At 35.1% G+C, this 22565-nt stretch overlaps 2 protein-coding genes across 4 annotated transcripts in view; one reads left to right on the forward strand and one right to left on the reverse strand.

Annotated features, from left to right (window-relative positions):
- Nucleotides 1–10948, forward strand: part of Ddx43 (DEAD-box helicase 43) — a 34824-nt gene extending 23876 nt beyond the window's left edge. Inside the window, exons 11-17 of the mRNA XM_015487904.2 lie at nt 1411–1498; nt 2376–2503; nt 2699–2808; nt 3485–3623; nt 5018–5105; nt 5636–5786; nt 10622–10948. Of these exons, the coding sequence (XP_015343390.1) occupies nt 1411–1498; nt 2376–2503; nt 2699–2808; nt 3485–3623; nt 5018–5105; nt 5636–5749 (667 nt within the window). The 3' untranslated portion in view covers nt 5750–5786; nt 10622–10948. The remainder of the gene's footprint in view (nt 1–1410; nt 1499–2375; nt 2504–2698; nt 2809–3484; nt 3624–5017; nt 5106–5635; nt 5787–10621) is intronic.
- The window catches only part of Cgas (cyclic GMP-AMP synthase), a 22236-nt gene continuing 6408 nt past the window's right edge, over nt 6738–22565 (reverse strand). The window contains exons 3-6 of one of the 3 annotated variants that reach the window (XM_048805687.1): nt 21438–21680; nt 17281–17383; nt 16026–16140; nt 6738–7044 (exon numbers count right to left, since the gene is read on the reverse strand). In XM_048805687.1, the coding sequence (XP_048661644.1) occupies nt 7030–7044; nt 16026–16140; nt 17281–17383; nt 21438–21680 (476 nt within the window). In that variant the 3' untranslated portion in view covers nt 6738–7029. Of the gene's footprint in view, nt 7045–11195; nt 16141–17280; nt 17384–20493; nt 20677–21437; nt 21681–22565 lie in introns of those variants that run through there. The other 2 variants (XR_007348558.1, XM_015487905.2) reach the window with 2 other exon arrangements.

Raw genomic sequence — 22565 nt, forward strand, 5'->3', positions numbered from 1 at the left:
TTTTTTTTTTTTTTTTTTTTTTTTTTTTGTTGTTGTTGTTCTTTTTGGTACTGGTGATTGAATCCAGAGGTGTTTAACCAATAAGCCACATCTCCAGTCCTTTAAATATTATCAACTCTCAAGTCACTGTTCATATTTACTTGTATGTCATTATCAACCCTGTTTAGATCACAATCTAAACACAAGTCTACATATGTATGTATATGGAAGTCTAGTATTCCCTTTTTATAAAGTTAAAATGATCACTAAATTCAAACATTGTTAGCCGAGCCCACATTAAAAAGGTTTGGATATTATATATACATATATACTTTTTTGGGGGGGATACTGGGGATTGAACTCAGGGGCACTCAACCACTAAGCCATATCCTCAGCCCTATTTTGTATTTTATTTAGAGACAGTGTCTCACTGAGTTGGTGAGGCTGGCAATCCTCCTGTATCAGCCTCTCAAATTTCTGGGTTTATAAGCATATGCCACCATTTCTGGAAAAATATTTGTATGTGATATCAACAAAAGCCTGACATTGTATGAAAATTACTAGTTTATGTGTGTTGGTTAATGCTAATTCCTTTTTTGTTCCTTCTGGTACTGAGGATTGAATGGGGTTTCATGCATGCCAGGCAAGCTTTCTACCACTGAACTATATCCTCAACCTTTTTTCTCTTTATTTTGAGACAAGGTCTCATTAGGTTGACAAGGCTATCCTTGAACTCTGGATACTCTTACCTCAGCTTCATTAGTAACTGGCATTACAGGCATGTAATTACCATGCCAACCTATAAAAACCTTTTTTTTTTAAACTGGTGATTGAAGCTAGAGACTCTTTACCACTGAGCCACATCCCCAGCCCCACCCCTACCTTTTTTTTTTTTTTTTTTGAGACAGAGTCTCATGAAGTTGCTTAGGGTCTAGCTAAGTTGCTAAGGCTGGCTTTGAACTTGTGATCCTCCTTTCTTAGTCTCCCAAGCTGTTGAGATTACAGGCATGTGCCACCATACTCAGCTTGTAAAAAATTTTTAGTTGAACCTATATAAGTTTCTAGTAGTGGGCTGGGGATGTGGCTCAAGCGGTAGCGCGCTCGCCTGGCATGCGTGCGGCCCGGGTTCGATCCTCAGCACCACATACAAACAAAGATGTTGTGTCCGCCGAAAACTAAAAAAAATAAATATTAAAAAATTCTCTCTCTCTCTCTCTCTCTCTCTCTTTAAAAAAAAAAAAAAAAAGTTTCTAGTAGTTTTACTATAGCTCAGTAATTCATTGTCAATTCTGTAACATCTGCCTTATTGAAAAGATAGGAAATAGTAAACTTTTCTTTCACCAGTAACTTGGTTCATATTAAGCTTAATAAATTGTAATTTTAAAATGTATTTATAGTAAATGTTTAATGTTGATGTGTCTTTATTCTCAGTGCTACTTGGCCATATGCTGTCCGTCGACTTGCACAGTCTTATTTGAAAGAACCAATGATCGTCTATGTTGGTACTTTAGATCTCGTTGTAAGTTTGTTTTTTATTACTAATATATTGATATGTTTATTAAGACTTTTCATATGACATTTAAAACACATAGCTAAATGGCTAGTGATATTTCTGTGAACAAGAATGAACAAGGCCCTGGGTTCAATCCCTAACAGCAAAAAAGTCCAAAACAAAAGCAAACCATAAAAAATAGCTGATTTTGGCATATCTGCTCTGCCCACTCAATTTCAGAGCTAATCCCAGTTGCACATAATCTTACCCATATATCCATATACTTCAGTGTATATGTCCAAGATTCATTTTATTAAAACTATAGTACCTAGTATGTGCAAGGCATTCCAAAAGAGGAAAGTGGGTCTTTCCTAGCTCTGTATTTCATTAGAGATTTGCAGATGGTGATCAAATACTTTTATAAAATCATTAATCATTCAGGAAAGGCTCTATAACTGCTGGATTTCCCCACCCTTCATTAAATGCTTAGTAAAATATTATCTATGTAAACAAATATTTTCATTATGGGTTGAATGGTACCAGTAATATTTTTAATTTTTTTTATTAAATTGTCAAAATCAAAATACTCACTGAATTGTGAATCCTCGATTGTAATGTGACCACCCTTCATTCTAAGTGGTACTCAGAATTCAAGATGATATTTTTCAAAAGCTTTACATTCGTTCAGTTATTTTCCTATAGTGGTAATCATTGCTTTTAGCATACTCTGAACACTATTAAAGTGTTGTCAACTTGAATAAATAAGTGAAAGGGTGAACTAAGCGGGAACAGACAATTTTACTAGGATCTTTGCTTTTTGTTGGCAAAAACCTTAACCAACATTCCATTTTGAACTAATGATGTCTCCTTTACACATATGTGCTATGATCTTTGAATCTTTTAGGCTGTAAATACAGTGAAGCAAAATATAATCATCACAACAGAGGAAGAGAAGCGAACTCATATTCAAACTTTTCTTGAGAGTATGTCACCTAAAGATAAAGTCATTGTGTTTGTCAGCAGGAAAGCAGTGTAAGTATTTTCTCATGCTTGCATTAAAACCAAACAAATTGATTTGCTTAAGATATTTCTGTTTGTATATTTTCAAATAGGGGCAACCTGTCCTTTACATTATTATTCAATGTTTTGCTAATAGAAGGAAAGCTAATGAGTTGATGGTGTCATGAGAATAAGCACTTAAGATCACTGTCCTATCTTTTCTTTCAGTGCTGATCACTTATCAAGTGACCTAATTCTCAGACACATATCAGTAGAGTCTCTTCATGGCAACAGGGAACAGAGTGATCGTGAGAAAGCATTAGAGAACTTTAAAACAGGTACATATGTAACTGTTTTCTGTTACAGTTTAAAATAAACCCAATACCTGGACTTGGCTGAATGACAGCGTCTTTTCATGGAACTCATTTGTAAGTTCATATATCCTCAGCATACACTGCTCCAAAATATACTTACTAGAGCTCTAAATATTAATTTGCTCCTTACAACTAAGTTGCCAAGCCCCAAAAAGGCTAATACTTAAACCTGTGTATCAGTGTATTACTTTGTGATGGGAGCTGTGTCGCAATTTACATAAAGGCATATATCTTTTTGATATTGGCCAGATGGTGGAGTGACCACTGGCTCAAGTATGTTATCTATTGTGTTGTAATTTGCCATCATTTAAATAAATTTAGTTACCATTTTCAATGAGCTTTTTAATGAAAGTTAATAATAGTTCACCTGATTAAGAATTAATGGGAGGGCTGGGTCTAGTGGCCCATGCTTATAACCCCAGATACTAGGAAGACAGACATCATGATACCAACTGAAGACCAGCTTGGGCAACCTAGTAAGACCCCATCTCAAAATAAAAAAATAAAGGGCTGAGATGTAGTTCAGAACACCTGGGTTCAATTCCCAGTGCCAAGAATAATAAAGGAAAAGGCACTTTTCATTTGTCTTGGATTGGTTTATATCAGAATGATTTGATATTTATTTGGGTTCACTCTTTAGGTAAAGTGAGAATATTGATCGCTACTGATTTGGCATCTAGAGGTCTTGATGTACATGATATCACACATGTATATAATTATGATTTTCCACGGAATATTGAAGAATATGTACACAGAGTAGGGAGAACTGGAAGAGCAGGGTAAGTAAGTATAATCTACCCTTGAAAAGGTCAATTCTGGATTCTCATCACAGACTATTCCTGCCCAGAAAACCATACTTTTTTCTTCCTTATAAATTCTGTTCCTCCCCACAATCTGCTTGGCTTCTTCACCCCTATTCATTTGACCTATGCAGATTCAACTATACCATGTCACTACTAGGTTCATGTAATTGTTTCTGATACTTTGGTTTTATGTCTATAATGTCACAATACTGAGCTATAACAAGTGATTACTTCATTTACCAATTATTCAAATTGAGTCAGTGTGGTGGTCCACGTCTGTAATCCCAACAACTCAGGAGGCCAAAGCAGGAGGATTGTAAGTTCAAAGCCAGCCTCAACAATTTAGCAAGGCACTAAGCAACCGTACCTCAAAAATAATAAGGACTAGGGATATAGCTCATGGTAAAGCATTCCTGGATTCCATCCCAGTACCAAAAAAAAAAAAAAAAAGGTGCTGAAATTGGTAATGGTATGAGAGAGGATTGTTTTTTCCCTACTGTTATACCCTCTTGTGCAATTTGAACAACTATAGATTACAGACATTTCTTGTTATTCTCTAAAACAATGAAGTAAGCCTGGTGTGGTATGGATTAATCCAGGTGCAATGGCACACATCTGTAATCACAGTGACTCCAGAGGCTGAGGGAGGATTGATTGCAAATTTGAAGCAATCTAGCCAGATCATGTCTCAAAATGACCAGGGATATAACTCAACAGTAGATCTCCCCTGAACTTAATCCTGTGTAACACCAAATAAAAATATTTAAATTGGAAAATATTATAATAACTAATTGTAGTTCAAAAAAATGTTTTTCAGTACTGGGGATTTAGCCTAGGGTCTCACAAATACTAGCCAGGTGCTCTACCACAGAACTACCACATCCCCTGCTATATTAGTACAGCATTTGTATTGTATTAGGTAATATCTAGAATATTTCAGAAAAATTTATGTACTGAATATACTTTTTTCTTTAACCAATGGAGTATAATAGCTATTCATGTGATTTACAGTGTATTAGGTAATGTAAGTATTCTAGGGATGATTTTAAAGTATACAGGATAATGTAAATGTTATGCAAATGCTATGGCATTTTATATAAGGGACTTTATTATCATCAGATTTTGGTATCCTCAGAAGTTCCTTGAGCCATCTCCTTTGAATACTGAGGGAATGACTGTTTTTAAGTTCTAAAATGCTATTTGCATAATCCTATTTGCATAATATATTTTAATACATAATATATATTTGGTCTTTGAGCAAAAAAAAGTTGTTGTACCTATTTTTACATTACTGTCTATGTTAACTAAATAATGAATACATACTATAAAAGAAATTACATGAGGTTTTTTTTTTTTCCTTCCCATTGAAGGAGAACGGGCATGTCAATTACTCTTATCACTAGAAATGATTGGAGGGTTGCCACTGAATTGATTAATATTCTGGAAAGAGCAAATCAGGTGAGAATATGCAAATCATTAGAAATCTATACCTTTGTGTTTCAGTCATTATGCCCGACATTGGATCACACAGTTTATAGGGATAAACAGTTAAAAACCAATTTTTATAACATGAGGGCTTGTAAAATGGCAAAGAATAGGAGCTATGGGAGATATAATTGGAATCTACTCTAATGTTAATGAGCAATGAAAACCCTGCCGAGGAAGCAACCAGCTGGTGGAGGTGGGAGTTGTACAAGATGGGGTGAGTGTTCCAGGAGTGGAAACAATTAGGATTAGAGGTAAGGCAATGTGTAGGAAGTGGTACCCCAAAAAGGAATATTAGGACATTGGGAATAAGCTGAAGGACTATTCAAGCAGGGGAGTGGCATAATGATGGGTATATTTTAAATCTGTCTAGTTTAGGGGTTAATAGGCAAACATTTCTTTTTGGAAGATGTCATTTACTTTGTAGATTCTTGAAATGATTTGGAGGCATGTTAGTATATTAAAAGAACTCAGAATCCTAATCACACTTTTAATAATTTCAGAGTATTCCAGAGGAGCTTGTCTTAATGGCCGAGAGATACAAGGCAAATAAACTGAAAAGAGAAATGGAAAAAAAAATGGGAAGACCTCAAGGAAAGCCCCAAAAGTTTTATTAATGACTAAATGCTGAAAAGTGGTACTAACCTGCCAGAGGTAAAAATTACAAACTCCTGCCTTTTAAAACTAGATTTTGTTAGTATATTTATCAAAATCAGCATTATCTCCAAGAGCCTCGAATTATTGGGTGTTATTCTTTCACCTGTTAGCAAAAGTCTAGTTAATCTATCTACAGTACCTTAATTAAATGTAGAGTTGGGGCACATGCCTGTTATCCTAGCGACTCCTTAGGCTGAGGCAGGAAGATCAAAAGTTCAAGGCCAGCCTGGAAAACAGCAAGACTTGTCAATAAAATAAAAAGGGCTGGGATGTAGCTCAGTGGTAGAATGTTTGCTTAGCATGTGCAAGGTCCTGGGTTCAATATTTTATGTAAATAAATATACATATTTACTAATCCAGTGTTGACAATAAACTAGTTGTTCAGAGAAGTCATTGAGTGTAAAAGATCTGGAGACAGAACCACCTTTGAGATGTATAAATACATACCTTTTTTTATCAAAGAATTTGACCTTTATTGTTTTTATGTGGTGCTGAGGATCAAATCCAGTACCTCACCTATGTTTGTTCTGCCACGAATCTACAACCCCAGCCCACATATATCTTTTGATCTAGTAATACTTCTAGGAAAGTATTCTGTTTGTGTGTGTGTGTGTGTGTGCGCGTGCGCACACACGTGCATGTTTAAAAAATTCATAACAATATTTGTAGTTGCAAAATCTAATATGTCCTCTAAGTGATTAGATGAATAAGCAATGGTAGATCAAATGCTACACAGCACCACGTTTACTCTCCAGCTGTTCAAAAATATGTGAGCCATCCTTAGATGTCTGGTGTTCAAAGCAAAATTTTTCCCTAGGACAATGAACTGAGTTAACACAAGACACCCTTCTTTATTTCAGATTCAATAGAAATATTGGATATATTTTAATACTTTAAAAACTCAAAAGAAGTTAGAACTGACAACAGTTGTTGACAAGATCAGAGGAAATCATGCACTGCCTTGGATATACAGGGAGAAAATAGAGCAAAGCTCAGAAATAATGTTTAAAGTATCCTCATTTTTTTAACATTTTAATATAGGTTTTGCATAAAATCACAATTACCAGTGTTGGCATCTAGTTTGTTTTTTCGTTTTATCAAACTCATTGTGTACCCAGAGTGGCCTCCCAACTCCAGGGCTCAGGTAGTCTTCCTGCCTCACCTCCCAAGCGCCTGAGAGTACATGCTTCATATAACACAGATCCTGGCTTGTACCCGGTTTTACTTTTGTTTGAAAATATTAACCAAGAATAACCTAAGATTAAATCATAAAAAAAAATCAGAACAGAACTATAACTAGTAAGAAGGTTGAATCAGTGTTAAAACTTCCCCACAAAGGAAAACCTAGAATTAGATGGCCTCACTGAATTCTGGCAGACATTTAAAAATCAACATTAATCCCCTCAACCTCCATTTTCAATCCCCCTCTATGGGGCCCTTATCACCCTGACACTAAGGCCAAACACTAACACCACAGAATAATATCCCTGAATACTGAAGACTCAAAATAATAGCTAAATGATTCAGTAGTACTTTAAAAAGATTAATTCCATAACCAGGTGGGATTTATTCCTGTAATGCACACATTGCTCAGTGTACAGAAATCAAATATTCCAACATTAATAAAAGGGGGGAAACAACATGACAAGTGGCTATTTAAATTGACATAGAAGAATAATTTGATAAATACATTAACAATGATCACGATGAAAACTAAAAACAGAAGGAAACAACCTGAATATAATAAAGCCATAAAAATGGTCCGTGGGGGGAAGAATAGAAGTTCACTGGATTAGAAAACCAGGAATGATGGGAAGGGAGTGGAGATGGGAATAGAAAAGATAAAATTTTCTATATTCACATATTAATATACCACTAGTGAAATCCACATCAGGTGCAACTACAAGAATGGGATTCTAGGGCTGGGGATGTGGCTCAAGTGGTAGCAAGGTCGCCTGGCATGCATGCGGCCTAGGTTCGATCCTCAGCACCACATACAAACAAAGATGTTGTGTCCGCCGAAAACTAAAAAATAAATATTAAAAAATTCTCTCTCTCTCTTTAAAAAAAAAAAAAAGAATGGGATTCTAAATGCGAAGTTATACATTATATGTATGATATGTCAAAACATCTTCTACTGTAATGTATAACTAAAAAAAATACTAAAAGAATGGGTTCTAATTAGAATAAGTTATACTCCATGTATGTAAAATACATCAAAACACTCTACTGTCATGTACATGTAAACGACAAATTTTTAAGTCTGTGGTAAAAACAAAGGACTATAACAAGCAGGCTGTCACTACTTCCATTCACCATAGTTCTGGGAATTCTAGCTGGAGCAAGGAGGCAAGAAAATGCAAGGACCTCAACTGGAAAAAGGGGTATCTTTACAGAATACATGAGCTTAGATGTAGAAAGTCCTAAACATTCCACAAAAATCTGGCAAGTTGTAGAATGTAGACTTAATAAATTAGTTGCATTTCTGAAATGTACAAATAATAAACCAAGAATTTAAGAAAATGATTCCGTTTTATAGTGGTAGTAAAGAATAAAACATTCAAAAATAAACCAAGTACATGTACTCTGAAAACCAGAAGTTAAATAGAATGGTAACCCTGTCTGTAAACCACAGTATTTATTTTAATATGTATAGTATTTCTGGAAACACTACTACTAAGACTATATGTAAATGTAATTTGTAAATTATTTTACAAATAATTTCTTATTTTCCTTTATGTATCAGACATAATCTTAGATCCTGCTCTGCTGTTCATGTAAATGTAATGATCCTGGCAAAATACTTGTCTCACTGGTCAAGCAAAAATATTTTACAAATGTTCTGAGGAAAAAATGCTGATAGTCACATAAGAATTATGAAAATTTAGGCAACACTTCAAAGTTGGTAAAAGTTGGTTGTTTTTTTATTTTTGTAGGGTACTGGGAATTTAACCCAGGCCCTTGCACATGCTAGACTCCTTATAACACCTCAACTTTTTGAGGATGAAGTATTTTTCTAGGAAGAATTATTTTACAAATAATTTCTTATTTTCCTTTATGTATCAGACATAATCTTTGATCCTGTTCTGCTGTTTATTCTTAAGATGTCAATACTACCCAAAGCAATCTACAGATACAGAACAATTTCTATCAAAATCCCAATGGCTTTTTTTTTTTTCCAAAATGGAAAAAGTTGCCGGGCGTGGTTGTGGATGCCTATAATCCCAGTGACTCTGGAGGCTGAGGCAGGAGGACCATTTCAAGCCCAGCTTCAGCAACTTATTGAGGCCCTGAGAAACTCAGTGAGACCCTGTCTCTTAATAAAATACAGCAAAGAGCTAAGGATGTGGCTTGATGGATAAGCACTGCTGGGTTCAATCCCTGGTACAAAAAACAAAAGAAAAATTTTATCCTAAAATTAATATGGGATCTCAAAGGACCCCTAAGTACCAAAACAATTTTGAGACAATGTAATTGGCCAGGTACACACACCTAGTTCAGGACTTAGGAGGAAGAAGCTGGAGGATTATGAGTTCAAGACCAGCCTAGGCAGCAAAGGGAGACATTGTCCCAGAAATTTAAAAATAGATAGTTGGAGTACTCACTTCCTCATGTAATTTTATAAAGCTATAGTAATTAAAACAGTGATATTAGCATAATAGATATATATATCAATAATATAGAATATACAACCCAAAAATATACCCTTAAATAATTTAAAACCTTGTATTATCAGTTGATTTTCAACCATGCATCAAGACCACTCAATAGGGAGGGGGAATAGGAAGGGGATAGGAAGGGCAACAGAATACAACAGACACTTGTATGGCAGCATGTATAAACGTGGCTGTATAACCAATGTGATCCTGCAATCTGTACACGTGGGAAAAATAAGAATTCATACCCCATTTGAATCAAATATATGATTTATGATATGTCAAGATCATTGTAATGTTTTGAGCAACTAACTAAAAAAAAAAGAAGACTACTCAATAGGGCAAGGGCAGTCCCCTCAACAAATGTTGCTGAAAAAAATTGTAGAACCACATTCCAAAAGAAAGAACATGGAGCCTTAAGTTACAACATACAATAATTAACACAAGATGGATTAAAAACCTAAAATGTTAAGACCCAAACTATGAAACTCCTAGGAGAGAAAAACAGGAAAAACTTGACATTGGGTTTGTTAGTAATTTCTTGGGTGTAACATTTGTGCACAATAAGACATAAAATGAAAAGGCAGCCTATGCAATTGGAGAAAATATTTTCAGATCACATCTGACTAGGAGTTAACATCCAAAAGAACTGGTACGACTCAACAAAAACATAAAACCTAGTGAGAAAATGGGAAAATAAATATGTATTTATCCAAAGATAATATACAAATGGAAAATAACCATATGAAAAAAATGCTCTCTATATCACTAGAGAAAGTTAAAATAACAAAAGAACAATGAGAAAAAAAATGACAAGTGTTGGCGAGCAAGTCCAGAAACCAAATGGATGAGCCTTAGAGCTATTATGCTAAGTAAAATAAAACAGTCACAAAAAGGTGTACCCGCTTATATCTAAAATAGTAGAAACAAAGCAAAATGGTGGTTATCAAAGACTGGTGGGGTTGCAGGAAAAGCAAGAGTTATTATTTAATGGGTACAGAATTTCAGTTTTTTAAGATGAAATGTTCTGGAGATTTGTTGTATGACAATACAAACACTACTGAACTGCACACAAAAATGGTTAAAATAGTAAATTTTATGTACATTTCATCACAATTAAACTTTAAAAACAATGTTGGGAATAGTAATTTATATTTTTTTCTGTTTACTTTTCAGAATTCAAGATATTTTAGAAATACGTTATTCGAGATGAAAAGAAGTATTGAAACGTCCAGTAGTATGAAGAGACAGCTGATTCTTAACATAATAGTGTTTAAAAATGTAGAATCCCAAAACCCCCAGTACTGCAAAAAAAATGTAGATTTCAATATTTTATACTTTCTTTAATAAAATCAAAAGTATTTAAACTTGAGTTGAAATTTTTTTCATGGATATTTATAAAGGATGATGCAGAAGGTTTTCCTTTATTTAAAATATTTTTATTAAAAAGACTTTGAAAAATTCTCTGTAATGTTGTAAGGTCAGTCTTTAAAGAGTTCTTGTTCAGATGTTATGACAGTAAAAAAGATAACTGTTAACAAAATAAATGTTAATTTCTGTGATAAAAAGGACAAGTTGAACTTTGTCTCTCTGTGTAGTACCTTAATTTTGTATTTGTAAGTAGTATTTTATTTGTGTGGGGTTTTTTCCTTTTCTTTTTGGTACTAAGGATTAAACCCAGGGGTGCTTAAGCATTGTCACATACCCAGCCCTTTTTATATTTTGAGACAACGTCTTGCTAAGTTGCTCTGGACCTTTCTAAGTTGCTGTCGCTGGCTTTGAACTTGAGATCCTCCTGCCTCCGTCTACCAGGCTTGCTCCACCATGCTTGGCACATATGCTTTTCTTAAATGATTATACTTATTTGGAAATATGAATCAAGCAAATGAATTGTTTGAGACCAAAAATATGAAACAAACTGTTATCTTTATTTTAGCCCATCTATGTATGTTAACATCCCAGAAAGTCAAATGGCATTTCCATAAACATTCCTTGATCACATTAATTATATTTTCCCTTATACTTTTATGTTATCTTTTCCTCCATACATAAGTTAATATATATTTATTAATTTCTAGAATTTGTGCATTTATAATTATAATTGTGTATAATTAGTTTAGGCCTTCATTACAAATTATTCACTCAAGTCATGAGTTTCCTGGTGTTAACAGTAAGATTAACAAGAACTTAAGAGAAAAGGAAATAAAATTAACAAATGAATAACTTAGGAGACAAATCAGTGAAAACATAACAGCTGGTTTTTTAAAAAATATTTTTTTATTGTACGTGGACACAATATCTTTATCTTTATTAATTTTTATGTGGGGCTGAGGATCAAACCCAGTGCCTCATCCATGGTAGGGGAGTGCTGTACCACTGAGCCACAACCTCAGCCCCATAACAGCTGATTCTTCAGTAAGACCGATCAAGTACACAAGTTTCTGGTTAAGTCTAGGAATTGGGGGCTTAAAAGCATCAAATGATAAGAACACTGAGCATAATTATTGCCAACAAATATGAAAATTCTTCGAATCGATCATTTTGTGATTTCTTAATTACCACAATTTACTGAGGAAGTTTAACTGAATCAAGACAAAACAAACATAAAAGGCAATCAAGGACCTTCAATAAGAGGATACATTCCTATGTGCTAGATAGAACATTCAAAAAGATGAGTTTCTCCCAGGCATGGTGGTGCACGCTGTTAACCCTAGCTACTCAGGAGGCTGAGACATGAGGATTGCAAGTCTGAGGTCAGCTTCAGCAACTTAGCAAAAAATAAAAAGGACTGAAGGTGTAGCTTAGTGGTAAAGAAACCCTGGTTCAATTTTTAACAAAAATTTTTAAAAGTTGAGTTTTCCAATTCATTCTATAAAGCTAAAGTGAAGAATGTTAATTTAACTCCGTAAAATATAAGCATATCCTCAGAATGTGATACAAGAAGGTAATGGTAATTGCCTCTGGATAAATGAGTGGCTGAATAATAATTGGAATTGATACTTTCATTGTGCTTATATACCCTGTGAATTTGGGCATTTGCATGTACCACTTATTTGAAGGGGATGCATCCAAAGACCCTCAGGTAACTACAACTAAATAAAACTGAACCCTGTATATACCTGTGATTAAATTTAATCATAGGCACAAGAAGAGATGAGCAACAATAACGAGAAATAGTACTACTAAAGACTTGTTTGGGATGGTTTCCTTTCTTCTTGATCAACTTCAACGCTGTCTGAAATGTGGCAGCATTTTCTTTACTGACAGATTCAGCCTCTCCAGTAATTATTTTTCAGTCCAAATCTATTCCTGAATCTATCTAATAACCCTTTCCTTGCAAGTAAATAGCTTGGTGCTGCTTGTTTCAGGGGTCCTTTACTGAGGTCATTTTATAGGAATAATGCTTTCTGTTATAAATGTTGCCATCACTTGAAACACATTTTCTGTTCATGCCTTCCATCACAATTTAATAATGTCTTTCCCATCTTAACTAATCACTTATTATGCACTGTGGCCATACCTTTGCATTTTTAGGTGCAACAGCAAAACCAGCATGATTTTTTCCATGCAATTTCACAGATGATTTGTTCTTACTGTAGATCTTAGCAACCTTCATGTATAATTTTTTTCTTTTCTCATAGAGACCTTTAGGCTTAAAATAGCATTTCATAGCCAGGCAGGGTGGCACATGCTTGTAATCCCAGTGGCTTGGGAGGCTGGACGCAGGAAGATTGCAAGTTCAAAGCCAGCCTCAGTAATGGCAAGGCACTAAGTAAGCAACTTGGTGAAACCCTGTCTCTAAGTAAAATACAAAATAGGGCTGGGGATGTGGCTCAGTGGTTGAATGCCCAAGTTCAATCCCCAGTACCAAAAAACAAAACAAAAACACTTCACAGCTTCGCTTTTGTGTGTCCAAATTACAAGCATCACTATTCTTGCACTTTGTAATCATTATTAAATAAAATGAGGGTTACTTAAACACAAGTATTGATAACATTACAATTGATGTGATAACTAAGAAAGCTATGTGACTATTGGAGGGGTGGCATATACTGCATAGATATTATAGACAAAGGGATGATTCATGTCCCATGCAAAATGGAGTAGGTTGGCCCGGGACAGAGCAGGATGACACAAGTTTCATCATGCTGCCCAGAATGACAGGCCAACTAAAATTTATGAATCATTTCTTTATTAATTATTATTTTTTGGACCAGGGATTGAACTCAGGCCTACTTAAGGCCTAAATTTTATCCCTAGCTCTCTTTATATTTTATTTTGAGACAGTCTTGCTAAGATGTCCAGGCTGGCCTTGAACTTGGGATCCTCCTACCTCAGCCTACTGATTACAGGCATGTGCCACCATGCCAGGCAAAGAATAACTAAGAACTGGAAGATAGAAAAGAATCCAGATTGCAATACAGAATGACAAAAAAAGCTGGAAACTACAAAGAAGGGTTAAGATAATAGAAAATTTAGTTAGATGACAGCTTTGAAGAATTAAGTTACTATCATGGACTGCCTATGTTGAGAGGCTCAGGTGGTAAGGAACATGGGCAACCTGCAGCTGACAGCAGAAATTAAAGCCCTCAGTGCTACAAATTCTGCCAACATGAGTGGCTCTTTCTCCTGTCTCAGATGCTGCCACAGTCCCAGCTAGTACCCTAATTATAGCTTCATGAGACCCTGAGCAGAGTCAGAATCCTGACCCACAGAAACTTTGAAATAATGAACATACATTGTTTTAAGCCACTAAACTTGTGGTAACGTGTTACACAACAACAACAGGAAACTAATTCAATCTGTTGTCCATCTACCATATTATCACTTTACAACCACTCAGCCAGCTGTCCTATCTTCCCCATATAGTGATAATCATAATATGGAGAAGGTTAATATAGTTAGTAGAAGATGAATAGTCAATTGTCATATGACAATTTTGCAAATAATTGAAACTCAACAATATTCTCAAATCAGACTATGATTTTTTTTCCTTTCTCCTTCTCTCTCTTTTGTGTTTGTGTATGTGTACTGGAGCTTGAACCCAGGGCCACATATACTTTTCTTTTTTTCTGTACATTTTTTATGATGTTAAATATAGCTTGAATTTTTTTGCTTGTTTGCCATTTCTCTTAGTACGTTCAAACACAGTAGGTTGTTAAGTATAAAGCACAAACCATAAACACAACTGACAAATTCAACTACACAAAAATTTAAAGCCTTGTTTACTAAAAGATAAGAAAAAATATGGGAGACAACCCACATATAGAAGTTATATGTTACATAAACAGCAAAGGATAAGTATCCAAAACACAAAGAACTACAAAACAATGAGAAAAAGATAAACCAGATAATGTATAAAATGTACCAACAGAAAAAGTTGAACATCAGTGCCTCTAGGTTGAGTGCTACTTGAATATATGTTTTGCCCCACACCCCTTTCTCTGAGTTTGGTAATATATGTATTACCCATTCAGAAACACAGAAAAGTATTACTGAAAATAAAAATAAATAAAAGAAAATAAGTTTTATACTTGGCCATATGTAGTGAAATATCCTACATTTTCCTATATGGTTATGTATTTACTGAGATATATACAGACAAAATAAAACTTAGTTTTTCATTTTCTTCTTTCTTATCCTAGCATATAGGACCAGACCAGAAATTGCTTCCAAATATAGTAATGTGTGTACACACACACACACACACACGTATTTTTGTGTGTGGTGATGGGGATCAAACTCAGGGCCTCCTGCACACAAGGTAAAAACCACATCCCCAAAGTCCCCAAAATATTTTAAGTTGAACAAAGCCCACCAATTTTATGGAAGCAATGATCATTTTTACCACTGTTTCTCACAACCTTCCACATACCTGTGCTAGGTAAGAACTGGTATTCAATAAGTGCTTGATGAATTTAATTGTGGATGATATATATTTTATTCCTTTTCCACTTTCCAATCTGATAAAGTTTTTATTTCTTCATTTAATTTTATTATTTATTATTTGAGACAGGGTCTCCCAAGTTGCCCAGGCTGGCCCTGAGCTCCTATGTTCCTCCTGCCTCAGTCTCCTAAGTAGCTGGCATTATAAGTATTTACCACAGTGCCTAGTCTGGTAAAGCCGTTAGACTTTAAATACTTGTTTTGCTTTTCATTTCTTATCTAATCTCTTTTCTAGGATTGTCAATCCTTCACACTTTATCTACAACCCTTTATATTAGGGTCATTTATGACAAACTGAGAATGAATAATTAATTACATTCATTCTAGACAATTATTGTTGGGCAATCCCAATTACTACAGTCACTTTGATTCTTGTTTTTTTCTTAAAATAAAAATTTCAAAATTCATTAAAAATTGGAAATCCATTGTTTCTTTCATATTCAATTTCTTTGCACAAAAATTCTTTACTTATTTTGTCAATGTGGTTTCGAGAGAATAGATTGACTACAGGAATAAAATAATGCTCAAGTTGTTCTGCCCTAAGACACTCAAGAAAGAATGCCACACAGTTATCAAAGCAGACTACTAGATTTTTGGGGTGCCACTGACTATCCTGTGGATCCTTGGTACATACATGCAGGAAGGCAGTTTTTACATGATAAGAGCAGAATTTATCCAGTTCTTTTCGGTCTTCAAACTTTTTTTTCAGCTGTTCCAAAAGGTATTTCATTAGTTTTAAACAATCTTTCCTGTCAAATAAAAATGAAAGCTATTTACTTTTATTTATTTACAACTTGTTTATTTCACAAAGGACCTCAGAATCTTACAGAAAAAAACATATTTAAACAGTAAAGATATATTAATATAATTAAATGTAATATAGTCACCTTAAGCCTGATTATATTTTCAAATATATGCTTTGCCAAAAAAAAAAAGAGTCAAATATATGCTTTGAAGTTTCAAAAGCACATATTTCTTCTCTCTTCTCCAATCCTAGCTTAGACATTTTCTTCTATCATTGTTAATTCAACTAGGGCTGAGGATGTGGCTCAGTGGTAGAGCATTGCCTGGCATGTACAAGGTTCTAAAGTTCAATCTCCAGTAATACACACACACACACACACACACACAGAATTAATTCAACTATGTAGAACTGACAGATATTTATATGACTCTTCTATTCCTTCGGTATCTATAAAACTTTTGTTTTGATTTTTATAAAATTATTTTATTTTGCTGGATTGTAAATATTTATCTTTATTTTGTTTATTTATTTTTATGTAGTGCTGAGGATCGAACCCAGGGTCTCACACATGTGAGGCGGGCGCTCTACCGCTGAGCCAGAACCCCAGCCCCTGATTGTAAATATTTATTCAATTATTTAGGAGATGACAAAAGTTAATATTATAAAATTACTTAGCCATGTCAGCAATATACTTTCCCAAATGCTTGCTTCAAAGTCTGCATATAAGGCTTTAAAGAACCTCTGTGCCTGAATGTTGGCCATTCATCATTTGAGGTTTTCTCATTCATGACCTTTAACTGATCAACTTTAGAAACTCACATGAACAATTCTTTTTCCATCTCAGTTTTTTATGGTATGTATGCTAAAGAGAAATAACTATCTATTTAGCATGATTTCAAGTTTGGCCAGTCAGTTCCTAGCTTTCAATGCAGTCAAACTATTCCAAAGCAAGCACTAGTATCCAATAAGAGTAACCCTCTGCCTCCTCCTATTACATGGTATTAATATGCTTACACTTTCCCCAGGTCACCAAGCCCTTCCCTGGCCCCCAACTCAATGATAATTTTTAGATGTGAGCTACAGAGTCAACAAAAAACTAAACATATCACATACAATCTGCCATTTAACAAAATAAAGAAATTACCTGCAACATTTAACTCCATCAGTTTCACAACATGTTTTAGATTGTCCATGGTTGTTCAAAATGTCTTTTTCAATGTGAGAGAAAGAGAGCCGCCATGTCTCTTCTTAATTTCAAAAAGAAAAACAGAAAAGCACTTTATCAAGAGCATTCAAATCTAGAAAACATGATATTTAAGTGTTTCTCTATTAATATATTATTCTGAAGAAATCTAGAGAAAGACCAAAAGAAGTGAACAAACATATAATTTAATTATACATTAAAATAAAGGCAGTGAAGCCAAGAAATGGACCTAAATGGGAAAAAAGTGGGAGGGTCCAGGAAGAAGTAGGGACTTAATATAGTTAGCCAAGGTAACATGTATTGCTTATTGATATAATGCCAAATTCAGTTTTGTTAATATTTTGTTTCAATAGTAATTTGAATCAACTGATTCAGTTTTTTGTATCATCCTTGCAAGTTTGGGTATTAATATAAAATGAATTGGGAAATATTTTCTTTCTATTCTTTGTGAGAGTTTGTGCAAGAGTAGAACGACATTCCCTGAGTCTTACCATGGCTTGCTCTTTTATTTAATTACTTTTTGGTACAGGAGAATTGAACCCAGGGGTGCCTAACCACTGAGCAACATCCTCAACCCTTTTAAATTTTTTTTTTAAATTTTAAGACAGTGTCTTGTCAAGTTATTTGTCTCACTAAGTTACTAAGGCTGGCTTTGTACTTGTAATCCTCCTGCCTTAGCCTCCCAAGCCGCTGAGGTTACAGATGTGTGCCACTGGCTTGCTTTCTTAAACTCTAATCATTCTGGTTCCTAGTTGTTTTTATATCAGTAATGCATGACTGGTTTATAATTAGAAAAATCAATAGATAAAATCTATCATATTAACAGAATAGAGGAGAAACATCACATTATCCTCTCAGGAGATGCAGAAAATATAGCTAATAAAATTCTATATTCATTCATCATTTTAAACAAAAAATACTTCTCAGCAATTTGAGTTTAGCTGAGAGCTTGATCTGATAAAAAGGAGATTTTAGAAAACTAGAGCAACATGATAAAATGAGGTCAAAATTTGAAGGTTTCCCCTTGAAGTCAGAATAAAGGCAACGATGTCTGCTATTTCTCCCCCCTGGTACTGGGTATTGAACCAGAGCCTTTACACACTAGCCAAGCACTAAGCCACATCTCTAATGCTTTTGTCACAGTATCTCACTAAGTTGCCCAGGTTGGCCTCAAATTTGTAATTCTCCAGCCTTAGCCTCCTGAGTAACTGGAATTATAGGGGTGTATCACCACTCCTGGCCTGCTATCCCTATTTCTGTTCAACATGGATGTCCCAGAAAACACAAAAATGGAAGGAAAAACAGGGTTATACCACTGGAAAGAGAGAAACAAACTATCATTATTGGTAAATGATACAACTGTACATATAAAATATGAGAAGGTATAAATAAATTTACAGAATTTATTTAAGAATTACCATCATAGCTGGACATGGTGGTGCATGCCTATAATCCCAGCAGCTCAGGAGGCTGAGGGAGGAGGATCAAAAGTTCAAAGTCGGCCCCAGCAACTTAGCAAGGCCCTAAGCAACTGAGCAAGACCATCTCTAATAAAGAAAAAAGCTTTAAATAGATCAATTGCCTATGAGCAACTCTAACAACAACAACAAAAATAACATTTTTGTAGAGAAAACTCAATACTTCAATTAAGAAGTATTAGAGGTAGCAAGTGTGGTGGTACACCCCTGAAATCCCAGCTACTTCAGAGGCTGAGGCAGGATGTTGGCAAGTTCAAGGCCATCCTGGGCAATTTAGTGAGACTTTGTCTTAAAAACAAAATAAAAAGGGCTAGGGGTGTGACTCAGTGGTAGAGTCTTCACACCTAGTAGGTATGAGGTCCTCAGTTTGATGTCCAGTACCACCAAAAAAAGAAGCACTTGAGGAAATTCAAATAAATGGAGACATGCACTTGTTCACATGACCAAAGATTCATTATTTTTAATATATCAAGTCTTGACAATTTTATCTACACATATAATGTTAGCTTAATCAAAATTCCAAAAATTGTTTTTGTGGGGAACTTGATAAGCTGATTCCAATGTATACATGAAAATGCCAAGGGTCAATAATATCTAAAATACCACTGAAGAACAAATTTGTAGAACTTTCCCTACCAGATATTAAGATCAATTATAAAGCTATATTATGTATGACAAAATGGTACTAGTGCAAGGATAGATCAAAGTTTTTTCTCTCCTTTTTTGTGGTGGTAGGAGTCAAAGCTAAGACCTGGTGCTCTACCATTAAGCTATACCCCAGCCAAGATGTTAATGGAACAAAATAGTGCAGGCATAGCTACCTAAACATTCAGTCATATGTGCTCCTTGCAAAACAGTAAACAGATCAGTGGTTGCCAGGGGTTTAGAAGGGGAAGGGTTGAAATGATGAAGTACAGGACTTTTTAGGAAAGTAAAACTATTATAGAGGGCAAATACATATCCAATGTATTTGTCAAAATTTGTGCTGTGTATTAACTCAACACAGAGTCAACCCAAATGTATGCAAATTTTTTTTAAAAAGCACTTGACAGCTGAGCACCATGGTGCATACTTGTAACTCAGGAGGCTAAGGCAGGAGGATCTCAAGTTTGTGGTCAGCCTCAGCAATTTAGCAAGTCTCTAAGCAACTTAAAGAGACTCTGTCTCAAATTTTTTTAAAAAAAGTTTCTAGATGAACAACAACAACAAAACAAAACAAACAAAAACCCACTTAAGATGTCAGAATAGGTGAGAACATAATTCAGAGTGTGCTCTAATTATAAAGAAACTCTAATTATATTAAATATATGAAACAACCTGGGGAAAAAGATGCTTTTCTTTGGAAATTAACACAGAGTCTAAGACTAAAGGCAAAAGGCCTTTATACTTTATACAAAAAGCTCTATACTGTAATCATAACTGTTTCCCATAGGAGAATTGTTTCACAATTCTGAAACAAGTATATTTGTATATTAGAATCGAAGAATTAAATAATCGAATGGCTCATGGTGTGGGCCAGTGTTTTCAATGTTAGAACGAGAGGTTATAGATAACAGAGAAGGATAGAAAGATCCATGTAGCAATGGATTATAGTTAAGATATCAGTATGACTTCATGTATAACTTAACAATACAGGGGGCTACATATAGAAATATTTATAGATATGTGTAAATACAAGGTTTAGTGTGCACATGTTTCCTTGCTTCACCAGGTGAGGGGGATGACACCCTAGTAGTGATGAGCACATCTATCACCCAGATCTTGATTTCTACCACATTCTCCAACAAAAAGATCCAGAGGTCCTTGGGTTCCAGGACAGAAGCAGGCCATATACAAGATGAGCCTGGATCTTACAGTGCTACAAAGTGAAGAAGTGTGCAAAAAAGAGTAAGGGGATTATGTCAAAAGGACCCAGAAGTTAACTAAAAGAGCTCCTCAAGGCTAAAGCTGGAACACTCTAAGCACCAAACTAAATAAAGTACTTTTATATTATAGCCCAAAATATGAAACAAATATCCCCTCGTCCATCCTGATAAATCAATAAAAAACTCAAAAGAGACAAATCTCCCATGCAGAAAAATCCCAAATAATTCATGCAAATACAGATGCTCCTTGACTTATGATGAGATTATATCCAGAAAACCCATTGTAAACAGAAAATATCATAAATTCAAAATGCATTTAATAGCTCCAAGTGAATATGATGGCTTAGCCTAGTCTAAGAATACTTACATTAGTCTATTTTTTAAAAAAAAGGTTCAAGGGGCTGGGGTTGTGGCTCAGTGGTAGAGCGCTCGCCTAGCATGCACAAGGCACTGGGTTCGATCCTCAGCACCATATAAATGTAAAATAAATAAAGATATTGTATCCACCTAAAACTTAAGAATAAACACTTTTTAAAAAAAGGTTCAAATGAAGCTTACTACAACTGCTTAATAATACGACTATAACTACACCTTTTCAGTTTCTTTCTCTCACTCTCGTCTTGTAACCTATTTATCCATTATAATGGCTCTTGCAATGCCAACAGCATTAGTTGCCTGTGAGTCTTCTACTGTCCCACCAGAAAATATTCCCAACTCCTTTATGAGTTCATGTTTAACTTCACATTTAAAATACCTTGAAAACCGTTTCCTTTTTTTGCATGCTTGGGTACGAGGTAAAATGGCTGTCGTCTTAAATTGGTCCTAACTTTTGCTCCAAGCCAGTTATTGATAGGCAGACCTTTCTGTGTGTTAGCAGGCCAGCTACTTTTTGATTCCAAAGCCAGAATTATATCCACAAATATTTCTTCAGATTTCCTAATAACAAGTGTTACAGCAGGACTCCCTGGTTTTTTCTTCTCCATAGTGACGTCTATATCTGTTTAAAAATATAGAAGGGAAGAAAGGGCTCATTGATCCAATTTTCTCTGGAAAAATCGGGCAAAGTGATATAATTGTAACTGAAGATCTAAGTATAAGATAAACATTAGTTCTAAAACATAAAATTACCCCACGAGGCAGGGTGTTTTACTCATTTAACCCTTATTTATTAATACCTATGATTGGTAGGTGTTGTCAAGATTCATAGCACATATGAGGAGGGGCCCCTAAAGACTTGGGATTTGGGAGTGTTGTAATTGAATTTTCATTTAGAACTGTGGATACCAGTTTGTAAGGAAGCCTGAAAAGGAGACACGTGAGTGGCAGGAAAGAGACAGACCTGAGAGCAGACCACACCAATAGCCAGGCACGGAGCAGTGAGCATCAAGAAGGGGAGTAGAAATGAGAGCAATTAAAGAGGTTCAAATCAGGGCTGGGATCTAGAGCAGTGGTAGAATGCTCACCTAGCATGTGCAAAGCCCTGGGTTTGACCCCCAGCCTCCCTCAAAAGAATGTTTTTTGACAGTAGCCTAAGTAATGAGATCCCACCTCTAAATAAATAGAATAAAGAGGTTTAAATCAACAGAACTAGATGGTAGATACACAGAGTGTGTGAGGTGCGGATCAAAGTAGGAGCCTGGGATTCTATCCTAGATTTCGGCCTGAGAAAGGACTGATGTTGATTCCATTCCCCAAAACAAAAAGCAGGGGGAAGAAAAATCAAGCCAATTTGAAATTCACTTTAGACACCATGAGCTCTAAATGCCCAATCACTGGAAAGGTAGCTGTTGGTGGTCCTGCTTTAGCCTCCCTGAGTCGCTGGAGTCATAGTGTGCACCATTGTGCAAATGCTTGTAGTTTGGATCTTTTTTTTTGCGGGGGG

This window comes from Marmota marmota, unplaced genomic scaffold, assembly GCF_001458135.2.
Source record: "Marmota marmota marmota unplaced genomic scaffold, marMar, whole genome shotgun sequence".
In the NCBI taxonomy this organism is placed as follows: Eukaryota; Metazoa; Chordata; class Mammalia; order Rodentia; family Sciuridae; genus Marmota; species Marmota marmota.